Genomic DNA, 19,651 nt, shown 5'->3' on the forward strand with positions numbered 1-19,651 from the left:
GTATTTGATACTTCTATTAAATTTGAAAAGATATGGAGACCATTTTTTCAATATTTTCATATGATGTAATATGACCCTGTTCCAGGCTTATTTGATTTTCCAGCTTTAATCTTATTTATGTTGAGAGGATCGGAGTTGATGACACTGATGATTATGTGCTCTTATGAGATATTATAGACAGCCCTTTTTGTTTCTTTTCTAGTTTTTTTTCTTTTTTCTTTTTTTTGCTTTTTTTTCTTTATTAGCTATTAGATTAGTAGTTTAGTTATTTTTGCATAATATATTTTTTTCTTTTTTCTGTGTTTTTTTTCTATATTATATATTATGTAATACCTAGATTTACCTTGTTCATACATATACTGTATGGTTTATGTTTTGGGAAAACTCATTTATATTGTAATTATTGCTTATGTATTCTTTCATGTGCAATGGGAATTTGTATGTTTGTAATCCCTTTATTAATATATCAATTGTATTTTGTACTTATTATTAATGATAATAAAAAGATTGAAAGAGAATATGTTCCCTAATCCAGACAGCATCCTCGTAAATCTCCTCTGCACTCCCTCCAAAACCTCCACATTCTTTCTATAACGAGGGGATCAGAATTGAACACAATACTGCGTGTGGTCAAACTAGGGTTTTATAGAGCTGCAACATTACCTTGTGACTCATACTCAATCCTCCAACTAATGAAGGCCAATGTACCATATGTCTTCTTAACCACCCTATCAACTTGCATGGTAACTTCAAGGGATCTATGGATGTGGACCCCAAGATCCTACTGTTCTTCCAAACTGCTAAGAATCCTGCCATTAATCCTGTACTCTGCTTTCAAGTTAAATCTTTGAAAGGGTATCATTTCACAGTTTTCTGGATTGAACTCCATCTGGTACTGTACTTCTCAACAAAGCTCTGCATCCTATCCATATCCTGATGTAACCAACAACAAACTTCTACATATAAAATTGAAAAGGATTCAGAAGATGAAAATGAATTTAGAATGATTTATAGATGAACATGGACAATAAACAAAGTTTCTTAAATTGTTTTGGTTCCTGCACATTAATTTTAAAATTTAGTCAAAATCTTTTCTCTCATTGTATTAGGTATGAGCTGTCCAAGACTCCTTTGATGTGCCTTTGTTCTGATGTAACAAGTCTAAAATGGTTCCAGTTTCTTCCACACATTAGTAAAAATCTGTCCATATTTATCACTAGTATTGGCAAAGGATTGCAGACCCAAAATATTGACTATTTCTCTTTCCAAGAATGCTGCCTGATCTGCTGAGTACTTTTCAGCATTTTCTCTTTTTGTTTCAAATTTTACCAATATATTTTATGGTTTTCTTTTCAATATATAATTTTCCTGGATTTCACCTGCAATTTCAATCAGTTACTGGGAAGTTTTCACAAACTTCTTTTAAATTGTTGACTACATTTTATGCTAGCATCAGACTTCTCCTACAGAAGCCAAGGAGTAAGCATTTCAAGTGTAAGACTGATGGTTTGTCTTACCCATTATCTCACCACGTGACCTCTCACTGCACCTCCACGATAATTTGATTCATGACATGCTGATTTAAATTTACAGTACTTAGAAATTCACTTGCAAAGCCTGCCTTGCGTTTACTGAAATATAAACATAAGGCAACACAGAGAACTCATAGCATTACAGTGCAATCTCTGAACATAGAGCAGTACAGAACAGAGAAAGACTCTGATTGTTTATGCCTTTCATAAATATATATAGTGCTATCAGATTGTTCCTTAGCCTCTGATGTTCCACAGAGAACAATCCAAGTTTGTCGAATCTCTCCCTGTACTCTCTCATCTAGGCAACATCCTGATGAACCTCTTTTGCATTGTCTCCAAAGCTTCCACATCCTTCGTGCAATGTGGCAACCAGAACTGCACACAACAATCCAAATGTGGCCCAACCAATGTTTTATAGAATTGCAACATAACTTCTCCACTTTTAATAGTCAATACCAGGATCAATAAAAATTCGAATGCCATATGCCTTCTTACCAGACTAAGAACTTGTATTGCCAATTTCAGGGAGCTGTAGACTAAAAGATGACGCAATAGACTCTCCAATATATACCTATAGTTTGTCAAAGTTTTAGATGACATGTCGAATCTTCACAAACTTCCAAAAAGTAGAGACACTGCCATGCTTTCTTCATAATAGGTCCTCAGAAATGAAACTCTGAGGAATTTAAAGTTGCTGACCTTCTCCACAACAAATGAGGACCTTTGAGAACTGGTTCATGGATGTCTGGTTTCTTCCTCCTAGGTCAATAATCAGCTCCTTCGTCTTGCTGACATTGAGAAGTTGTTGTTCATTTTTTCATGGCGCCACTCAGCCACACTGTATCCCTGCTACAGTACATGCTGATTCATCACCACCTTTTATTCAGCCAACAACAGTGTTGTCCAAAGTATGTTTTTTAAAAAAAAGGAAATTACTGACTGCAGATTGCAGAGAGAGTAATTCAGAAGTATATGTAGAAGTTTTGTAAGATGCCCGTAACACGTCGCTGTATTTCACCAGCACCATCTTGTACAATAAGAGGTACAATAAGATAAATTAATTCAAATAAGTAGTGCAAAAAGAGATAGAAAAGTGAGGTAGTGTTGATGGGTTCATTGTCCATTCAGAAATCTGATGGCAGAGGGAAAGAAGCTGTTCCTAAATCTTTGAGTGTGCATCTTCAGGTTCCTGTACCTCCTCCTTGATGGTAGCAATGAAAAGAGGACATGCCCTGAGTGACGGGGATTTTTAATGATGGCTGCCACCTTCTTCAGGCACTGCTTTTTGATTGGAGTTTAGAACTTACTGTCACGTTTTACCATTCTATACAATGTCCCCTCTATACCATAGAGTCATGCGACCAGTTAGAATGCTCTCCATGATACATCTATAGAAATATGTGTGTCTTTGTTGACATATTAATTGTCCTCAAACTCCAAATAAAACATAGCTGCTGTCATGCCTTCTTTCTAATTACATTAATATGTAGGTCTCAGGATAGATTCTCAGAAATGTTGGGATCCACTTCCACTTCTGATCCCTCGATAAAGACTTGTGTTTGTTCCCTCAACTTCAAGTCCACAATCAATTCCTTGGTCTTCCTAACATTGAATGTAAAGTTGCTGTCAACCAGCTGATCTCTCTCGCTCCTGTACACCTCCTTGTCACTATCTGAAATTCTGCCAACAATAGTTGTGTCATCAACCAAGTTATAGATAATGTATGAGATGTGCCTAGCCACACAGTCGTGGGTGTAGAGAGGGCAGAGCAGGCGGCTAAGCACACATCCTTGAGTGCTGCAGTGTTGTCAGTGAGGAGGAGATGTTATTTCCAAACTGCACATACTGTAGTTTCCCAGTGAAGAAGTCAAGGATCCAGATGCAGAGGGAGGTACAGAGGCTCACAATTTGGAGCTTGTTGATTAGAACTGAGGGTATGATTGTGTTGAATGCGGAGCTGTAGTTAATGAACACCAGCCTGACATAGGTATTACTGTTGTCCTGATGATCCAAGGCTGAGTGGACAGCCACTGAATTTACAACCTCTGTAGATCTATTATGGTGAAAGGCAAACTGCAGCGGGTCTAGGTCCCTGCTGATGCAGTTGATTCTAGCCACAACCAAACTCTCAAAGTACTTAATCAGAGTCGATGTGAGTGCCACTCACGATAGCTGTTGAGGCACCTCACCCTGCTTTTCTTGGGCACTGATGATTATCACACTTTTAAAGCAGGTGGGAATCTCCTCCTCCATCAGTGAGAGATTGATGGTGTCCTTGAACACACCTACTGGTGGGTTGGCAAAAGTTTTCAAAGCCCTGCTAGATATACCATCGAAGACTGATGCCTCGCAAGGGTTCACCATCTTGACGGAGGTTCTGACATCAGCCTCCGAGAAAAGAGATCACAGGGTCACTAGATGCATTAGGGATTCACACAGTTATAGTTTTATTCTTCCTTACAAAGCATGCATAAAAAGCAGCTCATCTTTGAGTGAAGCATCACTGCCATTCATGGTTAGGTTTTGTCTTGTGGGAAATAATGGCCTACAAACCCTGCCAGTGCTGACATGAATTCAATTCCATTTCTAACCTCAATTGGTATTGCTTCCTTGCTCTTAAAATAGCCTTCCGTGAGTCGTACCTGGACTTCTTGTATAGTTCTGGATACCGGTCTTGAATGCCCCGATCTAGCCTTCAGAAGACTATTAATATCCTCTCACAAAGAGTAAAAAATAATATAGCTCAAATCCGAGTTGCCCAGTTCTAGCTTTTTCTTCCACCAAGTGAACACCGAAGGGCAGCAGTGATAGGTGGGGCAACACCCCAACCCAGCACACAGCCAGCTTCGGTGTCTCCTTCATCGGTAACTGCAACAGTCAATTCTGAGTCTTGAGAGCCTTGTCTCCACAATAACCGAGGCAACACAGCTCCTCTGCTGTCAGTGAACCGGCTTGCAGTATTCTTCATTACCAATGTCTAACAGGGTCTTGTGATCACAATAAAGATTTCCAAGACAATTACTTGCACTTTTTTTTTGGATCACACACCACAGTCCAGCACCATTGCTATCCAGCAACTTGCTGATGGAATAGTCTTACAGTACTTGATGTTCTTAGTATCCAGCAGTGACTTATGATCATAAAAGAGACATACAGGATGGACAAATACGTTTGATTGAGCTTGGAGTGGCCTTTGTGTCCAAGCATGCCACCATCTTACCAATCAGATAAGACATGACCTAAAGGTTTTAGTTGTTGTCAGACCAAACATCAGAAAGGGGAAGAAATGTGAGTTAAGTGACTTTAAACATGGAATGATTATTTATGCCAGTTTTGAGTAATTCAGAAGCTGCTGATCTCCAATGATTTTCATGCACAATAGTCTATATAGAGTTTACAGAAAATGGTGTGAAAAACAAGAAGTATCCAGACAGTGGGCTGTTTTGTAGGTGAAATGCCTTGTTAACGAAAGAAGTCAGAGGAGAATGGCCAGATTGGTTCAAACTGATAAAGGAAGGTGACAGTAACTAAAATAACCACTTGTTGCAAAGTAGAATGCAGACATACATCTCTGAATGCACAAAACATCGAACCTTGAAGTGGATGGTCTACAGCAGTGGCAGAGCACACACGTACACTCAAATACAAATAGAGACACAGATACACACTCTACAATTAGCTTATTTCTTTATGATGTCTTTTATTGTTGGCCCTATTGCAGTCCGCCAAGTCAATATCATTGCAGGTAATATGCATCACAATGAAGTCATAATTTCCCCTGAAGCAAGATGCCTCGAAGGGGTACTTGATTAGAAATGTTGTAAATCTGCTGCAACTTGACTGCTACAATTTTCCAGACAGTTCTACCTGCTTTTTACTCTGAGGAACCAAGGGAATCCTAAGTATTTTCACAATCTTTGTATATGCTTTTAACTGCAATAGGAATTGACCTGTCTTTAAATAGTAGTTGAAACTTACATTCAAATAGATCAAATAAAAATTAACGGCAAAAATTAAATAAGCTCAAAGCAAAAAGGTCACTAAGACCTGATTTAATATATCTTGTAAATTAATAGAGGTGATTAGTATTACCTTCATAAACAGCTATCATGGTAAGCAAAGCACTTCAGACTTAAATTTACTGGAGAGATTTATATATAATTGAGATATTTATATGTCAGTACTCTCATCATTAATTTTAAGTGGATAATTTCAGGTTTATGAAACAGGTAGAACAATGAACAATTCAATCTAAATTAGGAAAACAGGAAAGTTGGTTAAGTATATTGCTCTCCAAATATGAATGCCCTACGAAACATGAGTTTACAAATTGGATTTGATTATGCTTCTCTGAAATGAATTAGGATTTCCTCATGATAAATATGCTAGTAAAATGTTAAACATGGTTAAAGAATGATTCATTGGAATTCCTCAAAAAAACATATGAAATTATTTGGGGAAGGTAGCAGAACAGAATAAAAGAGATAAATATATTGGGTAATATATTTAGATGGGACATATAGAACTTTACTCATCTTAAGGATGAAACTAAATCTAAATAAATTAAATACATGAACAACATCTACAATTATTAAATAAGAATATTAAGATTATTTTATATGTTTACCTTAAAATATGTATCTTGACATATTAAAGTGCTGTTTGGAAGTGCTTTCTTAAGGCTGCATGCAAGTGTGGTTTTTCCACCATTTGTCATGCTAAATTAAAGAAAGAAAATACTACATTTATATTTATAATCAGTAGAGTAAGATACCATATTGGAGCAAAATCCAACAAACAGGTTTTAGCAATGCTCTGGGCATCTGATTCTTTTGAAATAACTTGAACAAAATTGTACTTATAAGTCTCATGAAGATAATGTACTTCTCTCACGTGGGACAATTTTAAAAAAATACAAAAAGAGAAAGCAAGATGAGCTAACATCATAGATAGTCAGGAAGTAAGGTAGCTGAATTTGTAGAATTCAACATTCAGCCCAAAAGGCTGCATCAAGCTCAATCTGGAAACTCTTGGATGTGGTATTGAATTCTACAATTTCAGGTAACTTACTTTCTCTGTCTATACCTATTCTCTATCTGTGTTATTGGCTTAACTTTTATTTATTTTTTTCCCTTCTAGGAATGGAGAACACGTTTAACCTTTATTATGAAGCATATCTTCCGGCTTTGTATTTCACAGCTTCTACGTTCTGTTGTCTTTTTTCGCACTCATTAACTGTTCATTGACCAGATAGCTTTACTTCTCCCTGGGGCTTCTCTCCATGATCACCTGAATTCAGCCCTATCATCATACACATGTCCTTCCCCACCTTTCCTGCAGCTTTACAAGCTTCTTTTGTCTCCTACCCAATTCTGACGAAGGGTCTTCAACTTGAAATATTAGCATCACTTCTCTTCCTACAGATGTGGCCTAAGCAATTTCAGATTTTATTTTAGATTTTCAGCATCTGCAGCTTTTTTGATTTTTCACCATGCAAAACTGGCTGCTTCATTATATTGGCTAAAGATGAGTTTATTTCATTTTGATATATTCACTAATTTAATCATTAGAAAATACATAAAAATTTGCAATATCGAATTGAGATTTAGTGTCTCATTAAATCAAAGCTTCAAAAAAACATGTTAATTCTACCAAAACTGCACTTACAAGCCATAAATATAATCAAAAATATTCATCACAATCATATAAAATACATATCAGCAGCTGTTTGAAGTATAAGATCAAAAATAAATGATGAGAATTAAGAAAAGGAGAGATAATGAATAAATTAATCACTTATAAAGGACCAAGTGCCTTGTTTGAAAAGGTCACACCCACACATAGAACAAAAGTTAAAGAGATAGCAAAATAACATCCTCTTTTTTAAGGGGATGATCATTAGTTCTAGACACCTCAGTGAAAGGAATTGTACTTTTATTGTTCCACTTAAAATCTCAAATTTAAATCACATCACCTTCTGGATCTATTACTCCCTCAATAGCAACTTTCTCAAATGTCTTCAGGAAATTCATGTATAAAGCACCCATATACTTATCTTGTCTACTGCTTAGCTCTTTGAAATATTCACTCATCTTGCCTGATCTGTGATTTAAAAATCTATGTTGGTTCATTCTGATCAATTGAATATTTTCATGGTCTTCTGTAACTCTGTTCTTGATTTGATTCTTTTGAGACCACAGAAGTTAGGGACAAACTGGTTCTAGTCTGTCACCTTTAAAAACACACTGGAGTGACACAGTAATATACTGTTTCCCATACTAAGAAAACTTCCATAAATATAGTTATGACATCTATAATAGTCTAATGCAGTTCTTTTTTTCTGGGTTAGAAACCATTCCACTAATAAAATTATTAAGTCCACTATTTTTCTTCATAGCTGTTATCTCCTGTATCATTTTTGATGAGTTCTTGTGTCTGAATCCGTATTAGATTCCTTAGGATGTCTATATGTTTTTTTTATTGTAAACACTGATACAAATTATTCAACCTAACTGTGAACATCATCCTTATCTGTAAAGTTTCTGTGATTCTGTTAGTTCCTGTTTGTTTTCTTGTCACTTTTTTTGTAGCTGTTGCTATCTGTGTTGCCTTTTGCAGTTCCATGTCTTCTCCTCTGCCAAGTTCTGCACTTGATTTTGCCTGCTGCATGCTTTTCCATTCAGTTTCATGTTGACATTTGTCTCGTTAGTCATTCATGGCTTATTTACAGAACTTTCGGGCGCCATGGTAACGTAGTGATTAGTATGATTTTATTACAGCTTGGGGCATTGGAGTCTGAAGTTCAATTGTGGTGTCCTCTATAAGGAGTTAGTATGTCCTCCCCATGAATGTGTGGGTTTCCTCCAAATGCTCTGGTTTCCTCCCACAGTCCAAAGATGTACTAGTTACTAAGTTAATTGGTCACTGTAAATTATCCTATGATTAGGTTAGGGTTAAATAGATGGACCCAACAAGATGGACGTTGCAGCTTGTTGGGCTGGAAGGGCCTGTTCCACACTGTATCTCTTAATTGATTAATTGATGAGACTCGTATTCCTTTTCAGTATAAACACAACATGTTTCAACATTTCTTTAATAGACCATTATCACTGGCCTTAACTGTTGGTATATTCATTAACAAGCTTTCCTAGTCTATGGACAATGACAAGTTTCTTGAACAGACCTTTGGATTGGGGATAACCTGCTGCACTTTTGTTTTATGGGATCAGAGGTGACCAATGTGGGAAACACAGAAGCTTGCACAGACAGGTGGGTAGTCTGAGACAATGCACTCCTTCCACCACTTATGTTGTGTTCCGTGTACACCCAATACACGGACTTCTCTATTCCATCCAGTAAACTCCTTCACTTTGAACACTCAAGGCCTACAAATTCCTGAGAGTCAATGGAGAATGATGATATTGTCAAGGGTTTGATCACACCATTGAACATCTTCCTCCATTGACCATATTCTCTCCTCCTGTGACAGAGTGAACATACAATCTATTTTAGGGGTGTAGTGTGATGACTGCAACTGACACAGCCTGCCCAAAATAACCACAATAGCGAAATTGCTGCTCCTCTCACCTCCATCACCAAGACTCCTACCTCGTAGATAATCTGGTCTGCTACTGCAGACCATATTTTCGAGAAGCTCAAGAGACACCTCACCACTGCTCCCATTTTCTGGCACTCACACCCTTCTGGACCTTTTGTGTAGAGTTGGGCACATCTGATGTGGGCATCAGGGTCATCCTCTCCCAGCGAGGAGTAGATGGGAAGACACATCCTTGTGCCTTCTTCTTGCATAAGTACTGGTACTGAAAGTGTTGTGCTAACCACTACATTACCATTTCTCCCAGCTGAAACAGAGATTGACCTTCAGCCCATTATTCTGTCTACTCAGATCTTTACTCCAATCGTATAGAACACAAGACTGTTCCAGCTGACACACATGACAACTCCATGTATGTGTCAATGGCTGTGCACTCTGTTGTACTCCACTGGGCACACTCCTCACCTCTCTCTGGCCATCCAGGTGCATGATGGACTGGATTTTCTGCAACGCTGGTTCTGGTGGCCCACCAGGATCGTAGGTTTTTAACAGTTCATTGCTGCTTGCCCTCAATGTGCCTGGTCCAATTTCCCCAACCAGCAATCCTATGGGCTCCTGCTGCCCCTAGCAATCCCTCGCTGCCCATGGTCCAAAATTGCCATAGATTTCATCACAGATTTGCCACCTTCCAATGGGGCTATAGTGATCATGACAGTGATGGACTGGTTCTCCAAAGTGGCCCACTTCATTGCCCTCCCTAAGTTTTTGTCAGCCAGTGAGATGGCAGACTTGATTCTCCAACTTGTAGTCTGCCACCCAAGATCTGCCCTTCTGCACTAACTCCCGTAAGCACTCACCTGGCCCCTTTAAGATTACCCGTCGCATAAATTCAGTCATTTACCATCTCCACCCACCACCATCCCTCAGGATCCTTTCATGTTTCCTGCCTCAAGCCCATTACCTATGCACCACTCAACCCATCTGAGCCTGCATCTCTGGATCTAGAATGGTGGAAGATGGTCAAGTGAACAGAGTTCACTGGTTGATGGATTCTCGTTATTGTGGACTGGGTGTGCAGTACTTGGTTGACAGGGAAGCTTAGGGCCTTAAGGACAGATCTTAGCTGTTGTCCAGTTACTTGTGGATTCATCGCTCATCAAGGAGTTCCACTGGAGCTACCTGAATCATCCTGGGCCATCGGAGGCTGGCCATGGGGCATGGGTGTCCTGTCAGGCCCGCACATGCAGGTACCTTCCAGTCTCCACTCAGCTAATAGGAATCTCCTGCCGCTTGTTTCCAGCTTATCACCTGCAACCTATTTAAACACAGTTCTCATCCATAGTTATTTACCCGTCTTACCAACAGGCCTCAACCAGTTGCTCTTAGCTTCCAGTGATCTTGTTGCCTGTTCTATTTTGTATCTATTTTGCTTGGTTTGTGGCCTCTTGTGGTTTGTTATTTTGCAGTCTATTGTTAAAGTTACCTCTCACAGCTAAATCATCTCTGCTGCTCTGCTTTTGGGCAGAGCCTCCTCTACGTTTCCTGATAGAAAGAATTTTCTGGGGAATAAAGAGAAAACTTTATGTATATGTTCAAATTTTCCTATAAGTGTAAAATTTTTGCTGATTTATGGGAATGTCTAATCAATGAAACTCTGAATGGAGCAGGAATATCCTTGAAGGTATAGGGCACTTTCAGTCATGATGATGGGGTTTTGCAAAGGTCAAGTGCTAACAGCTTTAGGAGCACACAATATTCCATTTTCCACCTGTCACGCTTAAGGAAATGCCTAAAATCTGGGTATGATCTTCCAGAACATAAAAACTAAAGCATATGCAAATCTTCATAACTCTTGAGTGAGCACTTGAGAAGAAAGTTATTTTTTTAAATCTAAACTTGCTACAAATCATTGGCGCAAAAGAACGACAATAGAGTTATCAACCTGTACATATTAATTCCTCAAACTCAGGAATAACCTCAACAAGTGTAATTTAAGTTCACTGATACATACCCTCCAATTCCAACAATGATTTGCTTCATTTTTGGCCTTGTGAAATGTAGAACTGATGAAACTCAAGTCCCCCTCATACCTAAAAGCAACACAGATATAAATATTTGTGTTACTGTGCTTAATGTTGAATGCATTACATTCATATTATTTAACCTGTATTTGTCTATTCCTGTCTCACCATTTGTCTGAGTATTCAGATCAATGGTACTCTTACCTTTTTAAAGAGGTACAGTGAAAATAGCTTAAATTAAACGAACAACATAACCAGGCAATTGTAATCTTTTGTATTTTGTTTCATTGTTTTATTTATCCACTGTTTATTTAATTTTGTTATACTTTTCTTTTGTTGTTCATATATCTAGAATTATTGTTTGCTTTAGGTTTGAATGATCATCCTTTCAGCTACCTATGATTTAAAGTCTGGAATTCCTTCCTTATACTTACCTTTTGATGGGTCCTCTTTTTAAGGTGCTCATTAAAACTTCTCTTTGGTCAATGTTCACATTAAGAAACTCAGATTTTTATTAATTACCTAGCTCATTTAAAATTACAAAGGATGCAATATTGTATCCCAGCTCACCAAAGCAATTTCTCCGGGACTGATCACCGGTATGAAACAGATATCAGCTACAGTTAATCATGAAAAATGGTAATACATTTACATCATCAATCCATATTGGAAACTTTTAGACAACTGTGTTAGCAATGGGAGGCCTTATAACTCAAAGTTCAAACAGGTTTCCAGAAGGAAACTTACTTTAGGAATTTCAAAGAATGAGTGGAAAGGTAAATTTGAGTTAAGTCAAGCCACAAGCTAAAAATTTGGTGTACAGTCTAAGATAACAGCCTCAAATGGAGTCTGATAGCATACTGTACAGTATAGGCTCAGTTTTTCAGATGAGTTTCTAAGCCAAGGCTGTATTAGTGTGTACTCCACCTCCCTAAGAGACAAACAAAAAAAATACTAAACTCAGTTGTAACATGGTAAACTGCTGTTTCACACCTCTTTTCTGTACTTACATATTAAACTACATATATATACCTTGACCAGATGATTTTAGTCTTCAGTCGTCTAGTATTCATCCACTGACTGCCATAACTGGTAAAAAATTTTCCTGTGCTTGTTTTCTCTTCTGTCATTTTCACTTTTCCTTACTCTCTTGTTATCTGCAATATAATGGCTTCTAAAATTCTTCAATTTTGCTCTAACAAAGACTTCACCCAAGATCCATGGAAACTTGCATGCTCTTACAATTCTGCCTTTTACTTTCTGGTCCATATACTTCAGAATGTTATACACATATTAAAAAAAATTACCATATGACATCTGTTTTATGCATAAATGTAACTGAAGAGAACATAGTACTATTTCTACATCTGTGGTCTCTACAGGCTGATCCTGGATTATGAACACCTGATTTATGTAAACCTGTACATCTGAACTCCCATATTTATTAAATTCAAAAGGTTCATGTATGCCTGTAGATATGTAAATTCCCATGAATGGCAAAACTAGTTTAATCTCTCTCACCACTTTTAATAATTGTTCTGTTTTATCAGTCTTGTCTGCATCTGATGACATTCATTACAATATTGTGGGATACATATGTCAAGCAATCATTGTTTTGTATATTCATATAAATAAATAAGGATGGTGAATCTTATGTCAGTAAAGCAAAATTCCTACAAGCTGCTGTTTGATTGTTGTTAAAAAAAACCCTTAAAGTTCAATATCTGTCTTATCAGGTCTCAGTTCCCTTTAAACTCACTGGGGCCCTGGTTCCCATGCTTTGTTGAAACTTATCAGGTTCACTGGAAAATTTATCGTTCTACTATTCTTTGTAACATTTCTACAAAAAGAATTGAAAGTGTCTTGGAGTATTAATTGGAATAACATCCAAGATTCTGAATAACTTGTTATTTAGCAGCACCAAAGTTCCAAGCCTTCCACATTAATGGGGTTTTATTATACTCACTAACTTGGAATGTCAATGGGACCTTCTAACAGTGCAGCTACTCTTTGTTTTCAGTACTCTGTATAACCTAATCTATTTCTTTTTTTCTGTGTTGCAATCAGTAACGTTTCACAGATTAGAGAATGATCAGTTGACTCTATGAACAGCTCATTGTAGCATGTGTTAAAACATCCAGTTTGCTATACACTTGTATGGTGACTTCTGAAGCTCAAAGTCAAAAAATGTTCAGTTCAGTTATCTCACACAATTTAAACTCCACAAGTTTTCTGGACACAAGTTCCTTTATCATTGACAGTCTATATTTTACATTCACCCATCTGAAAAAGTATAGACAACCAGAAGAAAAACAAATATGGATAAAACATTACAAGACATTTGTTTTGTCAAATCTGCAATATGTCATTCAGATCACTACACTTGAGCATTAATATGAAAGCATTAGAGAAGGTCACAAGGGAGTTACTAGAACAATTCCAGAGAGATAGGGATTAGTTACATGAATATATTGAAGAATCTGATTATTCTCTTGCACTATGGGATGAGAGAAAGTTTCAAATAGAAATAGGTTTAAAATATGAAAAACATAAAACTTATATATGCCAGCATTTTCTTATTACTGACATTAGGCTAACAGTAGTTCTTTGCTTTTATTTACCTTGCTTTCTTAAATAGTGGATTCAAACTTGACTCCCTTCAACCCACCAAAATATTTCCACAATCTACAGTACTGTACAAAAGTCTTAGGCACATATATATAGCTACAGTACCTAAGACATTTTGCAGAGTACTGTAATAATTTCATTTATTGGACTCTACTACTGCAACAAAAAATGCAAATTTCATGACATATGTGAATGATGATAAACCTGATTCTGATTTGGGTGTCTATTGTAGATTGAGAGTGGGAAGGGAAGAGTCAGAGGGGACAGAGCAGAATGCATCAGAGACATTCTATAATGATCAATGTCTCATTCTATGATGACATTCTATAGTTGTTTGCAATCAAATGGCCTTGCCTGGTATCAAACCCCACACCACGGCCCCGCCCCTGGGACGACTCCTCTGCCACCCGTCCCACGCCCCTCTAGCGAAGTTCCACCCTCACCATTCCCAACAGCCTTTGCTCCTGCCAGATTTATAAACTTGCTCCCTGCTTCACATTGACAAATGCAGTACCGTGCAAAAGTGGAGTCCCGTGCACCTTAGTCATATACGTGTGCCTTAGACTTTTGCACAGTACTGTATATAATCTGGGGCTGCTGGAGGGGCTTAGTTGACTGACATCTGTTCTCATGAAAGGTGAGCAACTGAAAATCGTTTCTCTGTCCATGGATGCTACTGGATCTGCTGAGTACTTCCAGCAGTTTCTGTTATCTCATGTGTTTCTTTTCAGAATCTACAATATCTTGCTTTTATTCCTCCTTCACCTGCCTTTACTGACAAATGCTTCTGACGGGTAATTGCAACGCGCCGGACCTCACACGTTGACATCAGGCACTCTACGATCCCGACACAGACAAGTCAACTCCTCGGACCACCCCACCCCCCACCAAACTTAAAGCATGTGGCGACTGCCGTGGGCGCTGGTCACCGACATTCGTCCAGTCTCCTGACACCACTCCGGGGTTTGCCGGGTCCGTGCAGCCGGCTGAGAGACATTTTGTCGGGGTGTCCAGCGGGCCGCCGCACCCCGCGGTACGTTACCTGTCTCACCGTCAAAACCACGCAGCACGCAGGGTGACGTCACCCCGCACCATCTGGGCCGCGAGTCGGTGCTAGTGACGTCAGTGCGCTCAGCGTGTCGTTCTTCCTGGTTCCTCCCCGCCAGCTCTGGACGTATCGCTTTAGCACTTCCTCAATTTCTGGGCTACTCTTTGTATTCGGTGTAAGGATCATTTTGTTAACTAGCTCTAGCAACGATGTCGAAGCCACCACCCAAACCAGCCAAGCCAGGTAAGGTGTCTATATTTATTTGCAGTTAATTGTCATGGAGCAGAAAGTTAAAACTCAACGAGAACTTTGCGTAAAAGTGATGAGACTTTTGAAGTTTCCTTTTTTAAGATGTCATCGAGCTGCTGATCTTTAGCTACTTAAAATTGTTCTGTTTTAATGAATGGTAATTTTTTTTAACTCTTTGCGCTATGCTTGCCAGGAAATATGTTTAAGATCAGACAGCATTTGTATTTAAAACCGCCTTGATGGTATTGCACAACGTCCCAAAAGAGTTTCACAGAAGCATTATCATTCAAAGTTTGACATGGGACGATCTAAAAGCTTATTTTTTTCAAAAGTGGAAAGAGAGGTACAGAGGATTCGGAATGAAAATAAAGAACTTCAGGCCTTGGTACTAAGGCATGGCTGCCAATGGTAATGTAAATAAATCGCAGGACCACGAGAGGATAAAGGTATCTCTGAAGGCTGCAGAAAATAATTGAGAATATGGGTGAGTGAATGGGAATTGGTGTCAGTTAGGCTGAAGGTTTTTGGAAAACATCAAGTTTTGGAGTGTATTTTGAATGCCCAAGAGTGTATTTGAATAGTGAGGCATGTAATCATTTGAGGCAGTGTTGGAGTTAGAGAAGTGTTACAGTCTTGCTAATCTTGACGTTTTCCCAGCAAAACAAAATTAAAATGTATAAAGATGGGGAAATGGTTTGGTTCATTCTCTCTTCTTGATTCAAGGGATCAGAGTTCTATTGAAATATTGGAGCATTGTGTTCAGTTTTGGTCTCCAAATTTGAGGAAGGACATTCTTGCTATTGAGGGAGTACAGCGTAGGTTCACGACGTTCATTCCCGGGATGGTGGGACTGTCATATGTTGAAAGATTGGAGCGACTGGGCTTGTATACACTGGAATTTAGAAGGATGAGAGGAGATCTGATTGAAACATATGATTATTAAGGGATTGGACAGGCTAGATAGGAAACATGTTTCCGATGTTGGGAGAGTCCAGAACCAGAGGCCACAGTTTAAGAATAAGGGGTAGGCCATTTAGAACAGAGTTGAGGAAAAACTTTTTCACCCAGAGAGTTGTGGATCTATGGAATGCTCTGCCTCAGAAGGCAGTGGAGGCCAATTCTCTGGATGCTTTCAAGAAAGAGTTAGATAGAGCTCTTGAAGATTGCGGAGTCAAGGAATATGGGGAGAAGGCAGGAACGGTTTACTGATTGTGGATGATCAGCCATGATCACATTGAATGCGGTGCTGGCTCGAGGGGCCAAATGGCCTACTCCTGCGAAGAATGAGAGGCGATCTTATTGAAACATATAAGATTGTGAAGGGGCTTGATCGGGTGGATGCGGGGAGAATGTTCCCAATGATGGGTGAAACGAGGACTAGGGGGCATAATCTTAAAATAAGGGGATGCCATTCCAGGACTGAGATGAGGAGAAATTTCTTCACTCGGGGTGGTGGGGCTGTGGAATTTACTGCCGCAGAGAGCTGTGGAAGCTACTACACTCAATAAATTCAAAACGGAGATAGACATTTTCCTGGATAAAAATGGCATTAGGGGATACGGTGAGCGAGCAGGTAAGTGGACATGAGGCTAGGTTTAGATCAGCCATGTGATCTCCTGGGCCAGTTTTCGATAGCCTGGATGGGTTGGAGAGGAATTTTCCAGATTTGTTCTCCTCAATTGGCAAATCGTTTTTTTTTCCCCCCGGGTGATCACATGGGTTTGAGCGGGATGAATAATAAAATAAAATGGGCGGCATGGTGCCCTGTTGGTTGACATTGTTGCCTTGTGGGATTCAGTGAAAACTAGAATTAAGATTGGATCAGCCATGATCTTGTTGAATGGCGGAGCAGGCTTGAGGGGCCGATTGGCCTACTCCTATCTCTTATGTTCTTATGTTCTATTGTCTATCTGCCGATGACATTTTATTACATGTATTTCTTCCATGACAGTTATTTATTATTAAAACATTAAGTAAGGTTTGGAATATTATAAATTTCTGTGATATGTCTGCTATCATTCATTAGCTTTTAATTCTGAAGTTATGACCTCATGTCAACAGGAAAACAATGATGCTCTTATTTAGATTGTATAAGTCAGTCACATGGTTTTTCAAATATTGGTTTGTATTTCTTCCTATGTGCACTACTAATCTCATGGATTGCCACTGGCAACTATAATTGTTCAAAATCTGACATTAAAACATGAACTTAACTTTGTGATTTACCTATGCATTTTTTAATTGTTTTGTGTTGTATCTGAAAGCCACCTTTGCATGTTTTAAATTGGACCATAATCAAATTTTGTGGGTTATAAGTTCCAATAGTTATACCTTCGGAAAAGGTGAAACGTGATGCCATGTGAAACCAGTTCTTGAATCAAACAAAAACACTATTAGTCACTTAAGACTTACAGTAGCTTTTCTCAAATGGAGTAGTGTCTTCAAGTACAGGTCTTTCATCTGATTCTAATCAGGACTTTTACTTTTAAGTACTGAGGAAACAAAGTATGATTTTGAGACATAAGAAAATTTGTTCTCAGGTACACTTGATAACATGATTTCAGATATGATATCTTTGACTTTCTGGACGGATAATAGAAATATCATCCTCACAAAACTGTCAATTTTATGCCAGCGTAAAATAAACAGGCTTGTGAATGGAAAACAATTTCCTTAGATATTTCTTTTTAGAGCAGGCAGAAAGTTATTGATTTTTTTTCTTATCTTCTCAGTATTATCAATTTAGAGTCAAAGTTGCTTTCATCTCCTTTTTATGGGATGAAGTTTACTTGAAAACAAGATTTGCTAAATGGGTGGAAGCTACTCTATCATAACAACATTCTCCAAAGGTGCTGAAGTAACTCAGATACCTCACTAACTGTGAAGGGGTATTATTAACCATTGTGTCTGGTACTCTGGTTAATGGGCTGGATAGATAACGTATGTGCACCTATTTCTTTGCCAGCAGAATCTGATCTGAAACAGACTTGAACATTTACACCTCAGTAGGGCAAATGCAAGGGGACAGACACTGTGAAGAGCAAGGTCCTTGACCATATTGCTGAGCAGAGAGATCTTGGGATCCAAGTTCATAGCTCCTTGAAAGTGGCTACACAGGTCAATAAGGTGGTTAAGAAGGCTTATAGAATGCTTGCTTTTATTAGTCCAGGCACTGAGTTCCAAAGTCAGAATGTCATGCTGCAACTTTATAAAACTTCGGTTAGGCCACATCTAGAGTATTAGTCACCCCACTATAGGAAGGATGTTGAGGCTTTGGAGGGGGAGTTTGTCAGGATGCTGTGTGGTTTAGAGAGCATGAGCTATCATGAGAGGATGGACGAACTTGCGTTGTTTTCTCTGGAGCATCGGAGGCTGGGGGGAGATCTGATAGAGTTTTACAAAATTGAGAGGCACAGAGAGTATCTGTTTCCCAGGGTTGAAATGGCTAATACCAGAGAGCATGCATTGAAGGTGAAAGGGAATAGGTTCAAGGGGGATGTGAGGGGTAAATCGTTTGCTCAGAGAGTGGTGGATGCCTGGAATGCGCTGGCTGATTTGCTCGTAGAGGCAAATACATTAGAGGCTCTTAAGGGATGTTGGATAGGCATATGGAAGATGGAGGGATATGGATATGGTGTAGGTAGGGGGGATTAGTGTTTGGGTGTTTTTAGCACAACATTATGGGCTGAATGGCCTGTTCCTGTGCTGAACTCTTCTATGTCTACATCCGGTCCTGAAGATATATGTAACCTTCAGTGTAGCGATTTTAGTTTATTCAAATTTACTTTCTCAATATTATGAGAAGGATAAATTATTAAATCTGGTATTGCCCTTGGTTGTAGCACAGCATTTAAAAACAACACCAGCAGCATCTATTTTAGCAGAAATTTAACATAATAAAACAACTTAAACTATTTTACACAAGTGTTTCTAAAAATATTGAATACTGAGCAGCATACAAAAATGACAGGACAGACAATCTGAAACTTGGACGTAACTTGGTGTAAGGTATATCTAAAGAGGAAAAAGACTGCAAGGAGGATAGGTTTAAAGACAAGATACTCAGTGCTAAGTCAGAGTTAATGATTTAGCATTGAAAATTCTGAATATGCATTAAACCAAGACCCCATCTGCTCATTCAATCAGATGTAAAAGATGTGGCTCAAACAGGTGTTATTAATGTGTTTGTCCTTCAATTGCTTTAATTAAAATAGATTATTTGGTCATTCTAACATTTCTGTCTGTGGGAGCTTTGCTGCATGCAAACTTGCTGCTAGGTTTCTATGACTGTTACTGCACATTAAAAAAGATTTAAGAAGTCAAATGGATGACTTTCTTGTAGTTTCACCAGATGAGTAATTACAGCAACAAGCCATTGAAGGAGAAACGTGAGAGCAGGAAGAGTATATTGATTGCATGTGGGTTATAACAAAATTGGGTATATGTAGAAAATCACTGCATTTCTAAATTATAATGAAAAAGGAGATAGTGGATTCAATAGAAAATGAATTTTTCTGCTGGATTTCTATTTTGTTACAAATGTACTAAATAAAAGAAACTAAGGCAAAATATTGGGCATTGTATTCATAGCAATCAAAAATAAGTATGCCATCAA

At 38.4% G+C, this 19,651-nt stretch overlaps 2 protein-coding genes across 8 annotated transcripts in view; one reads left to right on the plus strand and one right to left on the minus strand.

The window, feature by feature from the left end:
* The window catches only part of LOC132394055 (nicotinamide riboside kinase 1-like), a 47,749-nt gene extending 32,920 nt beyond the window's left edge, over positions 1 to 14,829 (minus strand). For 4 of the 6 annotated variants that reach the window (XM_059969725.1, XM_059969724.1, XM_059969726.1 and 1 more), the window contains exons 1-2: positions 12,144 to 14,056; positions 11,102 to 11,180 (exon numbers count right to left, since the gene is read on the minus strand). In XM_059969725.1, the coding sequence (XP_059825708.1) occupies positions 11,102 to 11,180; positions 12,144 to 12,241 (177 nt within the window). In that variant the 5' untranslated portion in view covers positions 12,242 to 14,056. Of the gene's footprint in view, positions 1 to 6,162; positions 6,254 to 11,101; positions 11,181 to 12,143; positions 14,057 to 14,781 lie in introns of those variants that run through there. The other 2 variants (XM_059969727.1, XM_059969728.1) reach the window with 2 other exon arrangements.
* Positions 14,233 to 19,651, plus strand: part of ostf1 (osteoclast stimulating factor 1) — a 51,227-nt gene continuing 45,808 nt past the window's right edge. The window contains exon 1 of one of the 2 annotated variants that reach the window (XM_059969730.1): positions 14,233 to 14,376. In XM_059969730.1, coding sequence (XP_059825713.1) covers positions 14,370 to 14,376 — 7 coding nt within the window. In that variant the 5' untranslated portion in view covers positions 14,233 to 14,369. Of the gene's footprint in view, positions 14,377 to 14,894; positions 15,031 to 19,651 lie in introns of those variants that run through there. The other variant, XM_059969729.1, reaches the window with a different exon arrangement.

The sequence above is a fragment of the Hypanus sabinus genome, chromosome 5, assembly GCF_030144855.1.
Source record: "Hypanus sabinus isolate sHypSab1 chromosome 5, sHypSab1.hap1, whole genome shotgun sequence".
Taxonomy (NCBI): domain Eukaryota; kingdom Metazoa; phylum Chordata; class Chondrichthyes; order Myliobatiformes; family Dasyatidae; genus Hypanus; species Hypanus sabinus.